Here is a 24,088-nt window from a genome sequence, read left to right on the forward strand (position 1 = left end):
AACTGTTCAGCCTCCTAACTGTTCTTTCAATTGCACTTTTCTTCTCCACCTTTGGTTTGGGTTTTGTGTGATTAAATCGCCTTGATTTTGTGTTCCTTTGGCTTCAGAGAAACTTTGTGTTGATAAAGCTCCCTCCCTCTTTTCTTCTTTCAAGTTTTCATTAAAAAATAGAGAGTGAGAGAGACCAAATTAACAAAGAAACAAATGGAAACGGAGAAGCTCTTTCTCTGTTGACAACAGTCACCCCATTAGATCCCTTTAAGCAGGACAAATAAGCCACTCAGCTGCACAAGTGGGCTTTTATATTTATCCTAAATTAGAAACAAAATAATTGCCGCCTCGCCTTTAATGGACGTGCAAGTTAATTGTTCTAATAGCTCAATGACTCCAGCAAGGGGAGGGAGTGCGCGCATGTATGCAAATGTGTGCTCTTCTGTTGCCATTTCACCAGTTGTGCCGTTTAGACCAAAGCACATTATGCGAACCCAGCTTGAACTCCTCCTTTCTATCATGTGCTCTGTGGTACAGGGCTGCCATTCTAGATCAATTATTAATATGAACGAGTTATAATTATTTGGAGGGTTGGTATAAGATAATTATAAACCATAAAACAGCTTTCATCTGCATGTGTAAGTGCCTGTGTTATCCCCTACCCCACCCCCTTTCCAGATCTGAATAATATATAATAAGCTAGGAACAGGATGAGTTTCAAGGAGGAACCTTTTAAAAAATCAGATCTATTTTGTGGAGTTAGGAAAACATTAACCAACCTTTTACTGGTTGAGGGGACATGACAAAGGTGTATAAAATTATGCGTAGTGGGGGATAGAGAAAAACTTTTTTCCTTCTCTGGTAATACTAGACCTTGGGGCCACCCAAAGAAGCCAAAAGTTCAAAAATTCAGGATAGACACAAGAAAGGACTTCTTCACACAAGTGCATAGTTATGGAACTTGCTCCCACAAGAGGCAGTGATGGCCACCAACTTGGATGGGTTTAAAAGAGGATTAGACAAATTCATGGAGGATAAAGTTATCAGTGGCTACGAGCCACAAGAGCTAGGTTTATTTATTTATTATTAAATTTATTCGTCACCCATCTGGCTGGTTGTCCAGCTACTCTGGGCGACATACAAAATAAAACGTACAAATACATTAAACATTAAAAATCTGAAGCAATAATAGTAAAACCTGCTGGAGGCACTGTGCATCTGAATACCAGGTGCTGGAAATCACAAATGGGGAGAGTGCTGTTGTGCTTGGGTCCTGCTTGCAGGCTCTCCATAGGCATCTGCTTGGCCACTGTGACAACAAGATGCTGGACTGGGATGGGGTTTTGGCGTCATCCAGTTCTTAGGTTCTTATGTACTGAGTTAGACCACTGGTCCACCTAGCTTCGTACAGTCTGCTGTTAACAGCCACCCTCCATGGCCTCAACGGGGCGTATGAGTTGGTTGGTATAACATAGGTGCTAGCATTACAGGGAGTCATTTGGCTTTGTATGCCACTGTCCCATGTGGTGAGCTATCAGAACTGCAGTTTCCTTCCCATATACAATGGTGTGTTCTCAGTGTTTGTGCTGAGATTTCAAAAAGGTATTGTAGAGCTGGAAAAGGTCCAGCAAAGGGCTGCCCAAATTATAATGTGGCAGGAGCAACTCCTGCATGCGGAAAGGTTACAATGTCAGAAAAAAGACAAGAGGAGGCATGATAAACGTGTATGAAGCTATGCAGGATGTGGAGAACATGGATAGAGTTTTTCTCCCTCTTTGTAATACTGGGACCCAGGGTCATCCAATGAAACTGAATCTTGGAAGATTCAGAACAGACAAAATACAGCACTTTTTTTTTTACAGAGTGCATAGTTAAGCTACAAAATTCACTCCCACAATTAGTAGTGATGGCCACTAACTTGGATGTCTTTAAAAGAGGATTAGATAAATTGATGGAGGATAAGGCTATCAATCATTACTAGCCAGAGCCAGGGCATAATAAATGCATGTAGCAAAAATACTTTTAATATCGTGTAATTCTATTATTATTTGGCTGCACATTTTGCCTGCACTTTTTTTCTTAATTTTACCCAAAGTAAAAGGGCTGAAGAGTACTGATGCAGAAACTCCAGAGGTGGTTGAACTTCATGTTCCATGAGCCCCAGCCAGCATGGAAATGCTACTAAGCCATGGTGGTTGTGCCCTAACTCCACTGTTGGAGACAGTAAGCCTCAGAATACAAATTAATGGGAATCACAAGTGGAGAAAGCGCTGTTCCACTCAGGTCCTGCTTCCAGGCTTCCCATAAGTGTCTGGTTGGCCACTGTGAGCACAGAATGCTGGACCAGATAGTCCTTTGACCGGATCCAACTCTCCATGAACAACAGTGATCTTCTTGGTTGTGGTGTAGTTTGTTGTATTCCTTGGTTCTCAGTACAACTTCTGGTCTTGGGTCCCCACTAATTTTGGGCTATGGCTTAGGGTAGTAGCATATCAGAAAGCTGCTTTGGACAACATTTCCATTGAATATAAAACAGCCCAGTGGCTCTGGGTTATAGATTTATCTTGCCTATGGAATCTTGATCCTAAAATTGTCTATCTGTCTGAAACATCAGAAAAAAGTCCCTGCAACAGCAGGATAATGTAGTTCATGACACTGGCTGTCAAAACCGAATGCATGCTTCATCCTAGTCGTCCTTTAAAACAAAACAAAAACAAAACAAAAAACCCCAGAAACACTGAAATGGAAACTGGGGGATGTGCTACCATGCCATTTGCTGTACTCTGGGCTTAGATGAGTTTTATATATAGCAAAGAGAAATTATACATGTGAGCAAACTAACAATCTTTCTTTTGATGTATATAATAGAAGGTGTGGAGTGAATCATGAACAATACCCTGTGCCCCTGGTATGTGTTGTTTGTGGGTTATATAGAAATAATTGTGCATGTCTTAGTTTGTATGCTTATTGTCCTACTCTGTGGTGTGGGGAGGTAAGATGAAGTCCAACTGGGGTGTAAGGCAAGGCAAGGTTCAGGCTGGATGCAAGGCAAAGTGGGATAAGATTCAGGAGGAACTCAAGGCTCAGGCAGTGCTCTGAAGTGGCTCCGACAAGCTGAAACTGAGCCCTTATATAGTAGAAGCAGCAGGTGCAGCTTGATTTTTAGCACCACTTGTGCTGCAAGATGATACTTGCCTTAAAATGGCCCAGCCTTCTCCAGTAATCACCTACTGCAATGGTCGTCCTCGGTCTTCTACAGTGGAATCCTCTGAGGATAGTGGTGATACATCCTCAGGTGTGGGGGGTACTGTACCCATAGGTTCATCTGAGGGCAGCACTTCTGGGCCTTTAAATTGTATTTAAATATGTATTTTGTTATAAAGTCAGATGAAATGCACATTTACATACATATATTCGAAATCAAAATTTCATACAGAATCTTTGTAAAATAAAAATAATTGGAGATTAATTTACTTACTTTATTAAGAACTGCAGGGCCATAGGCCAACACAAGTGCATAAAACAGGTACAGTAAAATTTATATAGATTTAAAACAAAATGTTAAAACAGACAACAATGAATCCCTAACTATTACATGAATACAACCCATCTATTTCATAAGACGGATTATAATTAGCTCAAAGTTTTCGCGCAGCAATTGCGAACAAGGATACATTGTAGGTCACCTCCAAATTGGAGTCAGACAATAGGAAGGTTATTTTGTCCTCTACTGAATTAAGCAAGTAGGTATCTGTCCATTTCCAAAGGAATCTGGATCTGGGATTTTTATAGATTGGACAGTAAAACATTACGTGAGGAAGGTCCTCCGCCATGTTAGAGCCACAAATACAGAACCTTGGGGATTCCAGAGATCCGGCCCTCTCTATCGGCGTTAGGGAGAGAGAAAAAACGTAGAGCAGTAAAAGCCTGTCTAAGTGCGAGAGGGAGGGGATGTATAAGGTATAAGGAACATTGGTAGTCAAACTTAAACCTCCAAAACCAAGGGACAACCTTAGAGTTGATTAAAGCTAGTCTGTCTAAATTCATAGAGTGGAGAAAGACAACCTCACGGAGCCAGTTGTTATTTGGAATTGAGGTAAATTCCTGTAGAGAGAGATGATATCTATGTATCAGATCATCTAATTTACAACCCCATAAATTGAAGGAAAAGGGGTGATCGAGACAGAGTTTTAGGATTTCCCTGCCTTGGAGTGCATAGGTAGATCTAAAGAATTTCATGAGGGTAAGATGTAAATGTGCACACAGCGGGGGGAGGCCTGTCTCTGCCCGTAGCATTGCTGCTGATGTACCCGGAGGAAGGGACAATAAGCGCCTAAGAAAGTTGTTTTGGATAGACTCTAGGAAGGTTATATTCCTATTGTCCCATCCCCAAACAGAGACTCCGTACATTATCTGTGGGAGCACCTTAGCTTTAAAGATTTTTAAGGCTGGAAGGATCTGATTACCGCCTGTAGACCAATAAAATTTTAGAATAGCACCCACTGTTTTTGCCGCTAATGATTTAATATATTGAAGATGGCATTTCCACGAGAGAGTATCCGAGAAGTATACTCCCAAATATTTATACTCTCGGGACTGCTCTATCTGATGATCTGCCATATGCCAACGGTGGCCTTCGAATCTCTTCCCACTTTCGTTTTATCGTAATTTATTTTCAGCTTTTCTCCAATACAAAAGGACTGTAGGTTTCTCAGCAGCTTCCGTAGTCCAATGGGAACTAAGGAAAGAAGGACCATATTGTCGGCGTACAACAACACCGACACTTTCCTTTGCCCAATGGAAGGTGGAAAATATTGAGGGCCAGATAGAGCGGGGATGATGTTATTTAAGAACAGATTGAAAAGCAGAGGAGCTAAAAGACAACCTTGCTTAACACCCCTCTCTACCGCTATCGGTTCAGACAGAGCTCCAGAATGGTTTGTTCTAACTAAGGCATAGGTGTTATTATATAGAGCTCTAATAAGGAATAAAAGACGAGGGTCAATATTCAAGTTGAACAGTTTAAGCCATACGGCATTCCTGTCTACCGAGTCGAAAGCTGCGGCCACGTCGACGAAAGCAGCATATAGATGTTTTGTGGGACCGGCGATGCTTTGTTTTGCCAAGAAGTGGAGAGTTAGGCAGTGGTCAATTGGGGAAGAACCTTTTCGAAAGCCGACTTGTTCAGGGTGGATAATCTGGTAAGATTCCACCCAGTCTACAAGCTTATTGAGAAGAAATTTACTGTAGAGTTTGGAGGCAACATCCAACAAACTGATCGGACGAAAATTTGAAGGTATGGAGGGATCACCTTTTTTATAAATAGGGATAATAATATTACATCTCCACCCTTCAGGTATTATACCAGAGTCGTTTATTCTGGTGAATAAACTTGCCAAGAAGGGGGCCCACCATTCAGGAAATTGTTTGAAAACTTCAGGGGGAAGAAAATCTTCTCCCGGAGATTTTCCGTTTTTCAGTGAGTCAATGAGGAGTCTGATTTCTTGAGCTTTAACAGGGGGCCACGGCGGCATGTTCGTAATGTCCAGGTCAAAAGGGATGTTATGCGGTGTCGTGGGTGGAGAAAAAAGTCCAAGATAATGGGCATACCATGTTTTTTTTATTTACTTTAATTGGAGATTAATGTGGAAGCAGGACAGAACGGACTTACGAAAGGCTGCATGTGAAAAAACAGTGAATGAATGAGTGTGACTTACGTTATGACTGCGACTTACATTAGTGCATCACATGAATGCATGTGACTTGCATTACGACTATGACTTCAGTAAGAGCACCACATCAATGCACGTGACTTAGGAATGAATACACGTGAAATTGTCATAGACCAAAACAGGCCAATCCATCTATCCTTCGTCACACACACAGGAACTTGCCTACCAGACATATCACCTTACATGGGCACTCATGTCTCCACTAATGAGTTCTAAAATACATCCACTCATTTTTATAGTGGACAGTTCCTCCAAGTGGGATCTGTTTGCCAGATATTTACTTGTGCATACTCCTGTTTACATTAAAGGATATAGGGAGGGAAAGGTATGAGCAGCTGAGGCTTGATCCCGTGAGTGTCTCATGCAAACAGTGTACACGCACAGACCATGTGAGAACTAGCCCTGAATATGCAGACAATAATGATAACTAGCTATGCATGCTAGAAAGCAATTTGTTATTGTTGTTGTCGTTGTTATATTTCTTACCTGCCTTTCACCATAAGGTTCCAGGGCAGGGTACAGCAATGTAAAATTCAATATTAAAAACAGTTTAAAAGAAATTACAGTCACAGAAATAGGGTGGGTCCTGAAAATATACATATCTGTAGTATTATCTATGCAGCACTACTGTGAAATTGATCGTCAGTCTGACCCAGCAGCTCTGTTTGCAGTGTTTTTAAATGCACATCTGTAGAATATATGAACAAAGTAGGGGAAAGATAAAATAATGATAATTAAGAAGGGAATAGCAGCTTGCTGGCACTCTAGGTCTGTTGTATATGGGAAGGAAGTCTTAAGTACTGCTACTATGATCCACCGGCTTGCTGAACAGGTGGCAGAGGAGTAGGCTGACACCTCCTTGTGCTTAATAGCTCTTGTTAGTCATTTTATGAGTGACTGCCAAAATCCCGCCATAATTGCTGCAGTGTCGATTGCTAACTAGTCTATATAGATCTGGCAAGAAGTCAGATGCAGGAGAGTGTGAGCAAAAGAGGAACCAAGACCTCATCTGTCAATGATGCATGCCCATGTTGGAGTCCAGGGGCCATGGGGAAAGGATATAGTTGGGCCCATAGACAGCACCTTGGCGGTTGACAGATAAGGTGGCATCATGAGTCAATATCAAACAGCAAAGCCTTCTCATTATTTGGTGATTTCTATCTCACCATACTGTTCCATGGAGCAGCTATCTACAAAGAGTCTAATCAATTTCAAACATTACTAGGGGCTCCACCCCTGCTTGCTTTGCTCACAAACCTCACCTACCCTTTGCCAAATCTTCCACCTCCTACCCTCGAGTCACCAAAGCTTCCCCCTCTCCCCCTGCAGGTTGCGAAATTCCTCCATGGGTTGCCAAAACCCCTCTTTCTCCCCAGGATCACCAAAGCTTCCCCCTTCCCATGGGTCACCAAAGCTCCCCTTCCTCTGCAGATTGCCAAACATCTCCCCACCCCCCAAAGGGTCATCAAACCTGTTGCCTGGCATCCGTGGAGCTGCAGCTGCCACCATCACCAGCCTCCCGCCTGTCCTGTTGCCAGGCCTCCTACCCAGGCTGCAGCTGTAGCAGCCACTGGCCTCTCACCCAGTGTGGCCTTGCACCTCTTACCCAGCAGCCTCTCACCTCTCGCCCTGTCAGTCTCTCACCTGTTGCCCAGCTTTGCACCTCTTGCTTGGCCTCGTGCCTCTTGCCTTGCCTGACCTCTTACCTTTGCCCAGCCTGGCCTCTACCCTCTTACCCAGCCTGGCCTTTTGACTGGCTCGGCCTGGCCCTTGCCTCTCACCTGGCCTGGACCTCACCTCTTGCCTGGCTTAGAGTGTAGACCAAGTCCAGGCCACAGCTGCTGTTGCGGCCACCATGTAGCTCACCAGCTCACCCCATCCCTGCTGTCATGCTGTGACATCATGAAGGAATTGTAAGTTTTGCCAAGCTGTTTCCAAGTCAGGAAGATCAGTGTCCACAACTAGGGAGCTAGGGGAGAAATTCAATTCAGTTTGCATTTGAAGGTGAATGTAAATAATTTGCACTTGCCGAAACAATACATGAATCCAAACAAATCCATCTTTCAAAATCCACATTTTGCAGTGCTGTCCTCCAGACGAGCTATGTGTACAAATATGCATATACTAAGGTAAAGTGTGTATAATAATAGCATAATAAGTGAAATAATAGGGACAATTGCTTTGCTAAAAATGTGCATATTAGGAGAAATCCGCACTAAAATGCTGATGATTTTTCATGTGGACTTTTAAAACTATATAAACTGCAAACTGATGTGGAAATGTTGAGCACTAAACTTAAGAATCAAAATCTGAGTAACCAAAATCGATAAATTCTCCCATCCTTATCTGCACCAACAACCAGATTTGACCAATAGCTGTCTGAAGCAAAATGAATATTTTAATTAACACAGCAGGAAGCACAGCCTTCGTTGGCTAGTACATGTGATAGAAGGAAATTCAGCAAGTTGCCTTTCCTTGTCAATCACAGCAGTTCATTTGCACTTATTGACCAGAATGTTGGATGGTGGAAGAGTGTTGAGTTCTTACTGAGGAACTGGGTAGAAATTTTGTTGTTGTCATATGCCTTCAAGTCGATTACAACTGATGGCAACCCTATGAATCTTTTTTGGATATATTCATAGGGTTTTCATGGTAAGAGGTATTCAGAGGTGGTTTACCATTGCCTTCCTCTAAGCCCACAGCACCCAGAATTCCCAGGTGGTCTCCCATCTAAATACTAACTAGGCCTGACCCTGCTTAGATTCTGAGATCAGACGAGATCGGGAGTGTTCAGGGTAGTATGGCCGTAGGCAGGTAGAATTTACCCTGTTCATTTTTTCATTTTGCCTCTTTCCAGGCGATCATTTGGCAGCAAAAGTGGTTGTGGTACTGCAGTGCCAGAGGGCTAGAGACGGGCAAGACATTCAATTCAGTTCACATTTAAAGCCGCATTTTTCAAATCCACACTTTCTGAAACAACATGAGAACTGAAACACAGCCATCCTTCAAAATTCGCACTTATCCAAATTTTGCGATGCAGTTCTTCAACTAAGCAATGTTTGCAAATCTGCGTATGTTAGGGGAAAGTGTGCATAAAAATATATTAGTGACAATAACATACAAAAATGCATTACATTAAGAGATATTGCTTGCAAAATGTGTAGATGAGTTAAAACTGCATACACCAGTGTGCACTGGTTGGTAGTGGCTGCTGCAATGATGCTCTCTCCTTATCCACATTAATTTTAGCCCAGATTAAACAGATCTGAATTTTGTAGACTTATCCACTTACTGAGGAGAAAGCCCCAATGAACTCAACAGGGTTTTCTTCTAGGCATACATGAATTGTATTGTTCTGTATTTTATATCAGGGGTGGGGAACCTTTGGCTCTCCAGATGTTGCTGAACTAGAACTCCCATCATTCTGGGCCATTGGCCATGCTTGTAGTTCAGCAAAATATGGAGGGCCAAAGATTGCCCACACCTGTTTTATATCAAGGGTGGGGAACCTGTGGCCCTCCAGATGCTGTTGGGGTCCAACTTCCATCACTTCCAGCTAGCATGGCCAATGACCATGGATGACTGGAGTTCTAGTTCAGCAACATCTGGAGGGCACCAGGATTCACATCCCTGTTGTAGTCCACCTGGAAGGCCACACAGTCTCCACCCCTACATTATGCCCACTACCTCTGAGCTCTGCACTCGGAATACACTACATCAGGTGTGGGACTTAGAGGCACTGTGGATAAGAAGAGCCTCCTGGATCAGCCCAATGGCCCATCTAGTCCAGCATTCTGTTCTCACAGTGGCCAACCAGCTGAATAATGAAGATGGTGGTGGCACCTGCAGTGGCTTCACCCTGACACTTCTGTTTACAGTGCGAGGCAAGGGAGTACTAAATAAGTGGATTTGTGATTCAGCCTAGCACATCTGCTTGTCACTGCCACAACCACCTAATACCCCCCACCACATAGTAAGCTTCAGGGGAGCATGGAGGTGCTGGGATGGCTGTTTCTGTCAGTGGTGGCTGGTGACTCCATGTCAGTAGGGTGGTGGAATCCACTCCAGGTTTTAGTCCCAATTTTCAATTCAAGAAGCTATCCAAGATGCTGAACCTATTATTCTGGGTTTTAGTCTGAACTTTCAAGGAGCTATTAGATTCAGCACCTTGGACAACTCTTTGAAAGTTTGGACTAAAATCCAGAGTAGATTCCATTGCCCCACTGACATGGAGCCACCAGCCACTGCTGGTTTGGGTTCACATGTTGTTTTGGAACATGCAGATTTGGTTAGTTCACCTTTAAATAAAAACTGTATCAAATTTCTCCCCCATCCCTAGTCTAGTATGACTTCTTATGAACCACCAATCTCAAGACATCTGCTTCACATTTGAAAATCCCTGTTTTTATCACAAGGTTGAAAACATAGGAGGTTTGGGCCACCATACATGGGCTGATGGGTTGTGGTTTAGTTTGGTAGGCCATAAAATGTGACACAAATTGCCCTACAACCTCCAGTGCTGGACTTGGACTTTATTCTCAGGTAAAACCATATTTGCCAATGGGAATTTTTGCCTTTGTAAGGATCAGTCTCCAACAGGAGAAATGGCATGTTTCTCGTGATTATGTATCTGTTTCTGAATGTTAACAAACAGTCTGCGGTGTCTGATTGAGTGGGTTATTAGCAGAATGAAGACAGATGGTAGAGGATTAAGTCTAACGCTTCTTTATATCAAGGCTATCATTACCCAACAGCTCCACGGCACTTCTGTTCAGACTACAACTGTCACCGGTTTAATTTCTTCCTTGTATCCAGCACCCCTGAGCTACTTAGTGATCTAGACACAAAGAAATAATGTCAATCTTTAATCAGGCCACAAGGACAGTCAGAAAAGCAACTCCTCTGCTGGAATGATGCTTCACCATTCTCCAACCATCTCCATTCATCACATGGAAACAATCAAAAAGTTTTCGAAATGACAAAAGCAATAGAAATGCTATAAAAGGGCTGTGAGGTGCCACTGGTATTATACCACTCAATATATATTAACTTGTGCAAAGACAAAATTGGAGACTGGTTTGAAACCCAGGACAGCTTGAACAGGGTATGCAGAAGATTTCCTTCTAACTGGTAAAAACAAGACGGAAAGACTGATATGATGTGGGAGGAATCTTGCCCTTAGATCCATTTGCTGTTGCAACAATTTAATGCACAGTTGGACATGTCTACTTCCTTTGATATTTGAGATGCCCCAGGAAAGTGCTGACAGTGAGACAGAAGTGGGTAACCTCTGCATCATGGGCATTTTCCACTGAACTTCCTTGCACAGTAGTTGGTACGTAAAGTGTTATCAAAAACAAGCCCACATTCCCCATTTTTGTACTAAATACCTTGGGTCAGTTTTAATTTAACATTGAGACTCTCACAGAACAAAAAGAGGTTCTGAACTCTTATATTACAGCAACAAACTTTTCTGCTCAGCAATTGCAAACTCATCCTCTTAGACCAGAGTGAAGAAGCTTTTTTGGCCTGGAAGGCCAGATCTTTCTCTCCCCCCACCCCAATGGGCCACTTTTTTTTAAAGGCATTTCTATATTACTCAATCATTTGCATTTCTAAGCAATGTACACAAAATAAACCATACAGAAACCTGAACACTACTTTAACATGACTGCTGGAATTATCTTTATCATGTGCCTGAAGTTCAGCAAAGAAGGTGTCTGTCTAATTTCAGTTGGGAGGGGGTTCCACAGGCTTGGGCCCATAACACTGAATGCATGGGGTGGAGCCATCCACCTGTCATCATGACAACAGGTGACTGACAGGTGGGCGATCTTGCCCACCTGTCAATGTTGACCGGGGAGTGGGGGGAGGGAACGTGTTGGCGAAGCAACACCCAGCAGGATTGAACTCTCCACTCACCAACTGATGAGCAGAAGGTTCAATCCTGGTTGTAGGGGTCTGCTTTGTCAGCTCATTCTCCACAGGGAATGCACTGGCAAAGTGGACTCCAGCAGGACTGAACCCTGACCCCATCAGCTAATATATTAGGCAGGCACCATCTCTGCTATCTTTTTGGAGCCTTTTGAAGACTTCTTTTTCCAACAAGCCTTTTAAGTTGAGAGATATCCCAGTCTGTGTCTGTGTTAGAACTGCTTAATATGTTTTTAATGTTTTTAACTCTTTTAAAAAAGTTTTTAAAATGTTTTTAACGCTGTTTTGTCTTAATGTATTTTAATGTATTCTGGAAAGCGATGACCTCACTTCAGTCGTGCGTGCTCTGGTAACCTCTAGATTGGATTACTGCAATGAGCTCTACGTGGGGCTGCCTTTGAAGACAGTTCGGAAACTACAGCTAGTGCAAAACGTAGCTGCTAGACTGTTGACGAGGACCAGGCGGTCCGCACATATAACAACTGTCCTGGCTCGTTTGCACTGGCTACCTATTTGTTTCCGGGCTAAATTCAAAGTGCTAGTTTTGACTTATAAAGCCTTACACAGCGCGGGACCACAATACCTAGCGGAACGCCTCTCCCGATATGAACCTACCCGCTCACTACGTTCAACATCAAAGGCCCTCCTCCGAGTCCCGACCCACAGAGAGGCTCAGAGGGTTGTAACAAGATCCAGGGCCTTTTCAGTAGTGGCCCCCGAATTATGGAACAGTCTCCCCGATGAGGTATGCCTGGCGCCTACACTTTTATCTTTTCGGCGCCAGGTTAAAACCTTTTTATTCTCCCAGGCATTTTAACTTAATTTATTTTTTAGCTTTCAATTTATACCAGGCTGTTTTACTGTTTAATATGTATGCTTTTTACTGACCTTTGTAATTTTATTGTATTTTACTCTATGTTGTGCACCGCCCTGAGAGCCTTTTGGCTGTGGGCGGTATAGAAATCGAAATAAATAAAATAAATAAATAAAATAAAATTTGTTTTTATGATGTTTTAAAGTGTTTTTAGTGCCTTGTTTGCCCCTCTGGGCTCCTGCTGGGAGGAAGGGCGGGATATAAATTAATTAATTAATTAATTAATTAATTAATTAATTAATATCACCCCATGACATCAGGGATTGGACAAGTGGATGTGGTTTAGGGAAAATGACTTTGTGGGCCAACATGGACCTTGTGGCGGGCCCACAGGTTGGAGATTACCTCAGCCTAGTCTTAGACAGATGATTGATAGTGATTATAGAAATTCCCATGAAGCAGATTACATTTTTCGGACCAATCATTTTTAAATTCCCCAATAAGGTCTAAATTGATTCATAATTCAGTTTGTGCTGAATCCTATGTATAGATACTCAACATAAATTGTTCTTCAGAACATAATTCTGAGCAAACACCAATTTATTTTTAGGAAACTAGGTAGCTTTGGAGAAAGCCTAGAAATGTACAGTGTCTCATGGAGAGATGGGAAACTTGTGCCCCCATAGATGTTGAGAGATTCCAACTCCCATTATTGTGACAACTGGTTATGTTTACTGGGCCTGATGGGAGTTGGAGTCCAATAACATCTGGAGGAGCACAGGTTCCCCATCCCTCAGAGGACAAGGAGCTATGACAACGACAGGGAACCTATGAACCTCCAGATGTTATTAGACCAACTCCCATCAGCTCCATCTAGCATGGCCAATTATCAGAGATTCTGAGAGTTGTAGTCCAGCGGCGTCTGGACGACCACAGGCCTTCCATCCCTGTCATAGCTCTAGGCAACCAAGCACTTGGAGACTGCCCAACACAACTTTTTTTTGCAAAGGCTTTTTGTTCATTCCTTGTTAGCCATTCCCCTATCCTATATTTTCTTGGCCCTTTCACAGTATGATGAAAAGAACGCACTCTCCTACCAAACTGCTAACTGCAAAATTAATATTCAGTTAAAACACACTCTCTCTGTACATATGCAAAATCTCATTTCACATAATAAATGCACAAAGACTCAAGGAAATATGGTTATAGTGGCCCAGATGTTGTTGGACCCCAGCTCCCATCAGCCCCAGCCAAGATGGCCAACAGTCAGGAACAATGTGACTTGTAGTCCAACAACATCTGGAGGGCCACAGGTCCCCCATCTCTGCCATAGTTTCACTGTTTTATAAATGAAAATGGAAATGGACTGCCTTCAAGTCGATTCTGACTTATACCAACCCTATAAATAGGGGTTTCATGGTTAGCGGTATTCAGAGGGGGTTTACTATTGCCTTCCCCTGAGGCCGAGAGGCAGTGACTGACCCAAGGTCACCCAGTGAGCTTCATGGCTTTGTGAGGATTTGAAACCTGGTCTTACAGGTCGTAGTCCAACACTCTAACCACAACACCACACTGGCTCTCGTTTGATAAATATTAATCCATTAATAAATTTACAATAGTGCTTTCTATTATTTATTTTATTTTATTAATTAATTAAACTGATATCCTGCCCTTCCTCCCAGAATGAGCCCAGGGTGGCAAACAAAACACTAAAAACATTTTAAAACATTTTAAAACATCTTAAAAACAGACTGTAAAATATATTAAAACAAAACATATTTAAAAACATCTTTTAAAAAGGCTGTAAAAACTTCTTAAAAGCAATTCTAACATGACACAGACTGGGATAAGGTCTCTACTTACAAGGCTTGTTGAAGCCCAGATCTCCTGATGACCACTCCCAAGGGCTTCATATAGATGATAAACAGCATGGGATACAATATGATACCCTGCAGCACCCCACAGCACAACTGCCAGGGTGCCAAAAGACGATCACCCAATGCTATTATCTGCAAACAACCCTGGAAGTAGGATTGGAACCACTGTAAAACAGTGCCTCCGATACCCATCTCACTAAGTCGGCTCAGAAGGATACCATGGTCAATGTTATGAAAAGCCACTGAGAGATCAAGTAAGAATAACAGTGTCACACTCCCCCTGTCCTTCTCCCAATAAAGGTCATCCATCAGGGTGACCGACAATTCAGTCCCATAACCAGGCCTGAACCCAGATTGAAATTGGCCTAGATAATCAGTTTCATCCAAGAATACTTGCAATTGCTGCACCAAAACCCTCTAGATCACCTTCCCTAAGGATATCCGGACACCATCCATGTTTTTCTGCCCCCCCCCCCAATCTCTTCTACCTCCCTATGTTTCTCATAACAATCTCTTTTTCTTAGGTTAGGCTGTGAAATAAGGACTTGACCAAGGCTGCCCAATGAGCATTGTGGCTTGAGCCAGGATATGGCAGATCAAAGGAAGGGATGGGGAACAAAACTAGATTCAGTTCACATTTAAAGCCTAATGTATCAAATTTGCACTTTCCAAAGCAATAAGAGAACTGAAACATGGTCATCCTTCAAACGTCCAGATTTTCCGATGCAGTTATCCACTAAAGCAATGTTTATCAAAATGCATCTATTAGGGGAAAGTATGCATAAAAACGAGCATATTAGTGGAAATAAGATACAAAAATGCATTATATGGTGAGAAATGGCTTGTAAAATAGGTGTACGTTGGTCAAAACACCATGCAAATATGTTTTATTTGGGCAAATTCACACTAAAATGCTGCAGAAATGTGGAGAACTGAATTTAAGATTGGAAAAATGAGAAACGGAGAGATCCAAAATTGGCAGATCCTTTTATCCCTAGTCAAAGCTAGTATCACCCTCAAAGAGAAGGAAAGATGGAAACCCTCGGCATCACGGGAGTTCTCATAAGGGACACGAGAGAGGGGATTACATGATAATCCTCAAGCAACCAATTTTCACTGGCTTGAGCTTTTTGTGGAACCTGCAACGTGGAATGGCTTACTATAAAGTTCTGTGGTCAAGGGTAAGCAACTAGAAGACCATTTCTGCCTGTTTTCAGTTTTCTCACTGCCTATTAAAGTGCTAGAGACTCCTTCTGTGGGACTTGATTCTTACAAATGGCAAGTGCCAAAGCTACAGGCTGCTGAGATGCTAACTGATTTCCATTGCAAATGTTTTTTAATAGTTTAATGATTTCTGTTCACAATTACACACAGCTATTGAAACAGTTAATCAGCGGTTGCTTAGAGGTTGCTTGGCTGGTGGAGGGAATTAACAGTAATATACGTTTGTGTTTTGTAGGAAGGCATTCATGTGGCCCTGTGGAGCCATCAACATCCCTGAGAGGGATGTTTGCCTGGGCAGCTTTAAAGCCGTTATGTACTGTCGCTTTCCTCTTCCAAAGCTGAAGCTAAGCATGGATTTTGCAAGCTGAAGCCTCCATCTGCATTTGGAAAAGGCTTGTGGCAGATATTTTTTTGCAATAAAGTTGACGAACCCTCAGGTACAAAGTGAAATGAGCACCATAGCTTCCAAGTTCCAGCCAGGAGCTATAACCCAAAGGCCGTCTTCTTCCAACCCAAAATATAACTTGAGATATATGCAGTAGGAAGCATGTTGCTCTGCCAGCCTCAGTGCTTTGGAGGGAGGAGGTTGCTCTTGGGGTAGAAACCTTCAGTTATGCCCCCTCCCTCAGTGAATCCATCTTATACCTCTCTACAGCATTCCCAGTTGCTCACCAGTGAACAAGCAAGCAATAATGGCAGCTATTTCTTGTTATTATTACCACCACCACTTGCTCACTGACTTTGGACCAGAGGGAGAGATCGGTGAGGCAAGAGGTAGTGATGGTGAGGAGGAGGTGGAGAAGGAACTCTTGTTGGTGGGCCCACTCTTGGGATGTGGGCCTCAGCAGGTGCCCACCCATGCCAATTCTTGATGCTGGCTGTAACCAAAGAAAACTTTATACAGAGTAATCCAGGCTGGAAGGAGGTCTTGTTTGTGCATGTGCAAGGAGGAGCCTCCCAGAGGTGACCAGCATACCTTGGTCATGAAATGAGGGTCTTTAGAGGTCAAGGAGAAGAAGCATCCTGGCCTTCTATTGTAGAGAGTGGGGAGTGGAGAACATTACTACACATAGTACAGTAAGATGGTGCATCATGAATAATGGATCAAAATCAGGAGTGTGGAACCTTTTTCAGCCCCAAGGGCAGAGCTTGGAAAAGTTACTTTTTTGAACTACAGCTCCCAGCAGCCCCAGCCAGCATGGCCACTGGATTGGGCTGATGGGAGTTGTAGTTCAAAAAAGTAACTTTTCCAAGCTCTGCCCAAGGGCAGCAGTGTAGTGGCAAATCCGGAAGTGAAGGGTCCCTTCATGTTAGACACAGGCATGCCCCTTCCCCATTATTACTATTATTTTGCTGCTGGGTTGAGAATGAGATTGTTAATGCTTTCTCCCACAACAACAGACATCCTTAGGAGCAAAGAAGTATGAAAGGGGAGAATGTTACCTACTGAGAAGAGTCTTCTCAGTGGCTGACTCACCTCCTTTCATCTGATTGGCTCCAATCAGCAGGAAAGGACAAGGAAGCATGTTGGAAGACTCTTCTCCATGGCTAACATGCTCCCTTTTTATGCTGTTTGGCTTGCAGGATGCTGGAGACATAGGGACCCTGCTAAGGAGTCTAAGAGACCCCAGACAGCTACACATCGGCCCAAAGGCCATATTCCCTTCTGGACAATCTTCCAAGGGCCACATGCAGGTCCAGAAGCAAAACTAGGCAGAGAAATTAATGTACAATTTACCTTTGTTCAGTAGGCTAGTTTCTGCACACTCTCAACCCCCTCTCTATCCCTCATCCAGGCAAGCAAGAGGCATTATCAGAGTTCAAGGGCACGTTCCAGCCAGGCAAAAACACTCAAGGAAGATGCAAAGCAGGACTGGTGAAAGGTGTGGCCTGCTGAGAGGGGCGTGGCCCCTGATCTTAATGGAGAGGCTCAGTTGGTGGAATATCCATGGCTAACAGTTGCCACCACCCTCCCCCACCCCCCCACCCCCGCCAGAGGAAAAAAAGCTGTTAGGCTCAGGATGGACTAAGGTGTCTGTGTTGACAAACAACCCATGCATCAGTGTTCTTGCAGCAGCCCTGTGACTGAGAAGCAGCCAATTTAACGGGGTGCGGGGAGATGGCCTAAGGCCACTCAGTTGAATTCATTGCTTGGAAAGGGTTTAGAGTTGGGCTTCCTAAGGCCAGCACTGGGGCCGCTTGTCTCCACTGGCTTTCACTGGACGGCATGTTTAGATGTTCTGCAGAGATGCAATTTACTGTTTCCTGCCAGCCTGAATTGTTGTTGCAGGTGGCTTCAGCAGGGCATCTGACAATTGCGTTGTGTGTCTGCCAGGGTTGCCATATACTGTGTTTTCTGTGCCAGCAGGGGGTTGGGCTAGATTACCTTTTGAGATCCCTTCTGTTTTTATTTGCCTTATAATCAGGGTGTTGGTTCATCTAGCCCAGTGCAGCCTGTAGTGACTAGCAACAACTCCCCATGGTCTTGAGCAGAGAATGGTGTTTCCCACCTCTTTTAGCTGGAGAGGCAAAGGGCTGAATCTGGTGCTTCCTGGATGCAGTGTGTGCTCTGCCCGTGAGATATAATCCCTTTCAGGTTTGCCCAGAAAATACTTAACTTGCCCTGATTGAACGACATTCTGCTGAGTGCACGGAGCATCTCAAGTAACTCACCTTGACATGTGCAGCTGCCTTCTGGTGGGGAGCTGATGACTGGGCCCCAAAGTGAAAGTGCAGAGTGGACCTCTGTGCTTTGTGCGACCATGCAGTCTACACTGCCCCAGGCTGAGAGAGAGAGAGCGCGCTCAGCAAACAGCGCTCCCTCTCCAAGAGGTGTAATAAAGCTTCCGCAGTATTTGGCAAGGTATGAAATGAGCCTGGCACAGCCACAGCATCCTGGCATCATGTGCCACTGTGCTTGGTAACTGGGTTAGCAAGCCACACAGGCCACTAACAGATCTCCTTCGTGAACTCAGGGGTAGCCAAACCTTGTGCGTTTGACAGGAAGGTGAACGCAATTAGAGAAAACGGAAAGATGCAAGGTGCTGACGGCAGTTTTTGTTGTTGTTGTTGTTTCTTTCTGCCCCGCCTTTTGGCCAAAAGGCCCTCAAGGCTGCTTACAAAAAAAACACAAAATACATCAACAAAAACAATACAATTTACAAAAAGCAGCAGTTACAACTTCCAATAAAATACATTAACAAATCACAGAGCAAGAAGTTGGGCTACTTGAGTTGGGTACTTGAGGCACCTGGTTGGCCACTGTGAGAACAGGATGCTGGACTAGATGGGCCACTGGCCTGATCCAGCAGGCTCTTCTTATGTCATAAGCACATAAGAAAAGCCCTGATCAGAATCTAGAAGAGAAATCCAGAATCTAGAAAGGGAACAGAAAGTGCCTTGGCAGAAAGTGTGGGCGAGGGTACTCTCCATTGCTGCAGCTTCCTCAGAGCAGACTTGATTGGGGACACCAAGAACTGAATAAAGACCGTACCTCTGATCCGAAGTCTGCAAGTGACTTATGCCAGTGAAACAGATGGGAACAGATGGTGAGTACTGGGTGGGTGGGGGAGAGAGAGCTGGAATTAGTGGAAGAACCCAAGGCAAAGTCATCACACTAACCTTCAGTCATTCGCCGATACTTCTCCTTGAACATGAATCCAAAGACCAGACAGCATCCTCTCCTTGGGAGACCAAGTTCTGCAAAAGACAGAGCAAAGTATACAATCAGTCTACTCTGAATAGTACTCAGTTCAATGCAACCCAATAAAACAAAGACAAATCTTGCATCTGTTTTGCAAGCCTGAATCCGTGGTTCACAGTTTGCATCTGACAGAGCCGAGCCAAAATTTCTCAGAAGGTTTTTTTTTTTAAATGACTCAGGAGTTTTCTTTTTTTGATCTCCCTCCTGAAAAAGAAAGTTGTATTACACAATGTCCTCTGCCATTTTCATGTGTATGATGGCTGCCATTTCCCCCACTCCCATCACCACCCTGATGTCCTGGAACAATGCTAGCCTAAGGCATTCTGGGAGGGATGCAAAACGGCCACCATGTTTCCAACCCAAAACTTAAAAATAAATAAAAGAAGTAAAAGGCTTTTTGGCAGTTGCTGATAGGGACCCCATACCCGAGAAGGCACTGGGGAAATTCTTCACCCCCAGGAGAATGTTCACCAATCATGCTGCCTGTACATAAGGGATCGAAGGATCTGTCAGTTTCGGTTCTCCCACTTCCTCATTTTTCTAATCTTAAATTCGGGTCTCACCCCTTCTGCAGTAATTTGAGATTTTTTTTGGGGGGGGGGGAAATCCTCATGAAAGTTCTCCAGCATTTTAGTGAGAATTTCTCCTACTAAACACATTTTGTATTATGCAGTTTTGACTAATGTACGTTTTTGCAAGCAATTTCTCCTAATGCAATGCATTTTGTACTATTTTTATATATTTTAAAAATATATTCATTTTTTTGGACACTTTCCCTTAATGTACATTTTTTTGTAAACATTCTTTGGTTAGAGAACTGCATCACAAAATTAAGAAAAGTGTGAATTTTGAAGGATGGCTGTGATTTGGTTCTTGTGTTGTTTTGGAAAGTGGGAATTTGATAAATTTGGCTTTAAATGGAAATGGAATCAAATTTCTTGCCCCTCCCTACTGTACATAAGGTGTACAATTTCAGGAGGCCATTTTGCTCAGGTTTTTTTAGTTCAGGTTGTATTTTGAGGATCACATCAATCTCTAACCTTTTAATGTTTTTTAAATATGTTTTGTTTTGATATGTTTAAATAAGTCTTTTGTTTTCAAGATGTTTTATAGAGTGTTTTTGTTCCCCACCCTGGGGTCCTTCCAGGAGGAAGGGTGGGATATTAACTTAATTAATAAATAAATTGTCTGTCTGTCTGTCTGTCTGTCTATCTATTCCTCATTCAAGCTGCAGAAATGAGGAATTGGGTACTAGATTAGAATCCAGAACCCTGAGAACTCCCCCCCTTTTTAAAATTATTTTGGGCACTGGTGATATGCTTGAAAGTATATGAGCAGATCAAACACTCAGAAAGGGCTTGCCTTTAGGGAGTGTGAGTTGGCCAGGCATTGATGAAACCTGGATTATTATTTTTTGAACAACCCACACAAAATTGGTGTTAGGATTAGTGCAATCGCCCAAATCCTGTTGGTGAAAGCCCAGAAGCCAGGGAGTATGTGCATTCTATGCTTAATCTTTTACCTCTTCTCATAGTAAATGCAGAATCAGAGTGAATTATGCAATATAATAAATAAATATGCAAATTTATACAATTGTTCCCAGTTTGCATAATTTATGCCACTGCAATGTTGTTCCCACTCTCCCCACCTATTTGTGTTCATCCTACCCACTTGAACAACTGAAAATAAAAACAGGTTATCTTGGCTTTGAATTTTGATTGACTGATTGATTGATTGAGTGCAGGACACACACCGTTTCACAGTTTTAATTCTGTCAAAAGTGGCAATTGATTTGCATCATCAAGCTGAATTCTCTTTTTCAATCAGTACACCTTGAATTTGAAATATTTATGAACTGGAGACCGAGGCTGAAATTCTATACTGGCAGAGCAAGCCTAAACCTCAATGCACATTGCTGGCATGGGTTAGGATATAGCAGAGGATTCCCTCTTCCAGGTTCTACCAGCAAGGGGAAGGGCTCTCCTGCCATGGAGACAACTCACCACCACCACCACCACTGCAGGGGTGCAGGGTATTACCAGGGGGTGGGTGGCACAGGACAGGGAAAGAGCAGGGCTGACAATGAATCCTCTGAATCCATGGACACCCCATTTTTGGGCAAGGGGCCCTACACTAGAGATGTCAAAGCCCAGGGAGGAAAATGGGTGAGGGGAGGTTTTTTCCTTGGGCCTTCACCTCTCTAGCCCTGACAAGGTCCTCTGCTGTGCCAGCCTAGAGCTGAGATTTACCATGCCCCCTCTCCATCCTAGTTGGTGCAAGGCACAGCCATGGTCAGGTTATAACAACACAACAAATACAATCCTCTGTGGGGAGGGAACTGCCCTGTTTAGGGCTGCTACAGAGAATAATTATGAAAAATTCATTAAATTGTTGCTGTCATTGTTGCTATTAGTGGGGTTTTTTTTGTTTTAAAAAATGAGGTGCTGGTACTCATACCCTGATTAAAGCACTGTGGGTGCCAGCACCCAATGGTTGCCATGGGCAGCCAAAACAGAGGGACCAATACTCTGTATCAGTGACATCACAGAAATGCTTATTATTATAATGATAACTAGCTATGCATTCTATAAAGCAATTGATGATGATGATGATGATGATGAGAGCCAGTGTGGTGTTGTGGTTAGAGTGTTGGACTACGACCTGGGAGACCAGGGTTTGAATCCCCACAACACCCATGAAGCTCACTGGGTGACCTTGGGCCAGTCACTGCCTCTCAGCCTCAGAGGGAGGCAATGGTAAACCCCCTTTGAATACTGCTTACCATGAAAACCCTATTCATAGTGTTGCCATAAGTCAGGATTGACTTGAAGGCAGTCCATTTCCATTTTAAGAGACACCCTGAGAACATAATTGTATATTGAAGGTGTGGGGTATCTCTCTCTCTCTCTCTCTCTCTCTCTCACTCACTCACTGTATATATGATGTAAATAAATTATTGGTCCTTGTCTTTAAGTGTGACAAAAGTCACTAGAATTCAGGCACTGTTTCATTTTGATGCTATCCTGCTATGCCCATCCCTGTGATGCAATCAGGAGCTGGGTGACTGTGCTTAATCCCAGCACAGACTCGTCCATTCCTCCTACCTGAAATGTATATGGATTTTAAAACACACACACAGAGATATCCAGGAGGTTTTTTTTCAGAGCCCAACTGACTCCCAAAGGAAAGTCCTTCCCTACGTGTTTCCTTTGGATGCTCTGTTTACATCAAGTAGGATGCTCAATAAATCTCTGCTCTTCAACACATGCAAGTAATGAGAGCTTTCTAATCCCCTTCACTTAGCAGGCTGTGTGATAAAACAGAACACGGGACCTTGAAGGAAAGATAAATCTGTCTCCAGGCTCCATGCCCTTTCAAAGCAAAACAGCTGGCCCGTAAAGTGGCTGAATGCCAAGGCCCAAGGAAGTACATGCCTTTGATCTGCTTTCTTACAGGAGCTGTCTGGCTATCAGCGAAAAGGCAGAGAAATGGATCTAAGCATGGATTTTCCAAGGGGAAAAAAAGGGGGGGGGATAAAAAAAGAAGGCCATCTGTGTGTGTTTTCCATCTTCACCATACCTCTGTATGTGTATATATCTAGCAGTGTAGAAAAACACTTTGTTGTGTCTTCAGACAAAACCTTCTCATGCCACAGTAGAAAGGATTAAGGCAGCGAGAGCTGCCTGACTGTGGCCCAGACATATATGACTTGGGTCTCTCTCATTCTATACGGCCTTGCTGATCAAAGTCCATTTGATGTTAGTTTAGCATGCCTGTAGCTCTTTTTACATCTAATGTTGCATTTACAAAGAGAGAATTACTAAGTCTCAGGGCAAGCAGGAATCAAGGCCCAGACAACCTCTCCACTACAAATCCCAGATGCAGAGGGAAAAGCTATTGCAAGATACATAAGAAAGGCATGTGCTCATAAAAGACATTTTCCTTTCTAGCCCACATACCATGGATGGATAACTTTTGGCATCCAGATGTTGTTGGATTCCAACTCCCATAACCATAGCCAGCATAGCCAATAGTCAGGGATGATGGGCATTTGCATCCAATGACTCCTAGAGAGCCACAAGCTTCCCAGACCTGAAGTATGCATGGTTGAGAGGGTGAAAATGCAGTAACTAAAATAGTTTGAACAGGAATGTCGTTTTCCAGCATTCAACGCAGTAATCTCCAGTGGTTTCCAACCAACCTCAGCTAAAATGAACCACTTTGGTTGAAGATTCTTCTTCTATTTCTATGAAGCATTTGAGTTCCCTCATGACTTGCGGTCACACCACCATTCTGAATCAATGTAAGGAAACAGCTGATCAAGCCAGTTAGAAACAATGCTTACAATGGGTCTATATTTCATAAAACATTGTTTCTTTTAAATGGCAAGGGCGGGGCCACAGCCAGGTCAACATGAAAGTAGCATTATTCGTTGATGCTGCCTCCAAAATGTACAGTATAATAAGCAATCCATTACGAAAGGTGATCTCTTTCAGGTGTGCAATTTGTTAGGTGAAATGAGCACTGTTTATAGTAAGCCATATGAGAGACAAGGCGGTGTACTGGCAAGAGTGGAGATAGGGACTTTGTGGCCTTCCAGATGTTGTTGAGCTATGAAACCCATCATGACTGGCTAGCATTGGTCATGCTGACTGGACTTGATGTGAGTTGGAGTCCAACAACATTTGGAGGACAACAGGTTCCAAGTCCCTGGCTTATGGCACTCAACAATCCCAGCCCTTGCATTCACCGAAGAGATTCCTACTTGAATTTTGTTTCATGAATGGTTAGTTCACTGGGCATCCAGAGTACA

General features: G+C 43.3%; 1 protein-coding gene and 1 non-coding gene across 5 annotated transcripts in view; both read right to left on the minus strand.

Moving 5' to 3' along the window:
• Positions 1–24,088, minus strand: part of KIRREL3 (kirre like nephrin family adhesion molecule 3) — a 973,594-nt gene that overhangs the window by 419,154 nt on the left and 530,352 nt on the right. For all 4 annotated transcript variants that reach the window (XM_061592926.1, XM_061592928.1, XM_061592927.1 and 1 more), the window contains one exon: positions 19,194–19,271. In XM_061592926.1, coding sequence (XP_061448910.1) covers positions 19,194–19,271 — 78 coding nt within the window. The remainder of the gene's footprint in view (positions 1–19,193; positions 19,272–24,088) is intronic.
• Positions 8,417–8,535, minus strand: LOC133368876 (5S ribosomal RNA). Its single transcript, XR_009758790.1, has one exon. It is a non-coding gene; the product is annotated as a 5S ribosomal RNA (ribosomal RNA).

The sequence above is a fragment of the Rhineura floridana genome, chromosome 12 (genome assembly GCF_030035675.1).
Source record: "Rhineura floridana isolate rRhiFlo1 chromosome 12, rRhiFlo1.hap2, whole genome shotgun sequence".
NCBI lineage: Eukaryota > Metazoa > Chordata > Lepidosauria > Squamata > Rhineuridae > Rhineura > Rhineura floridana.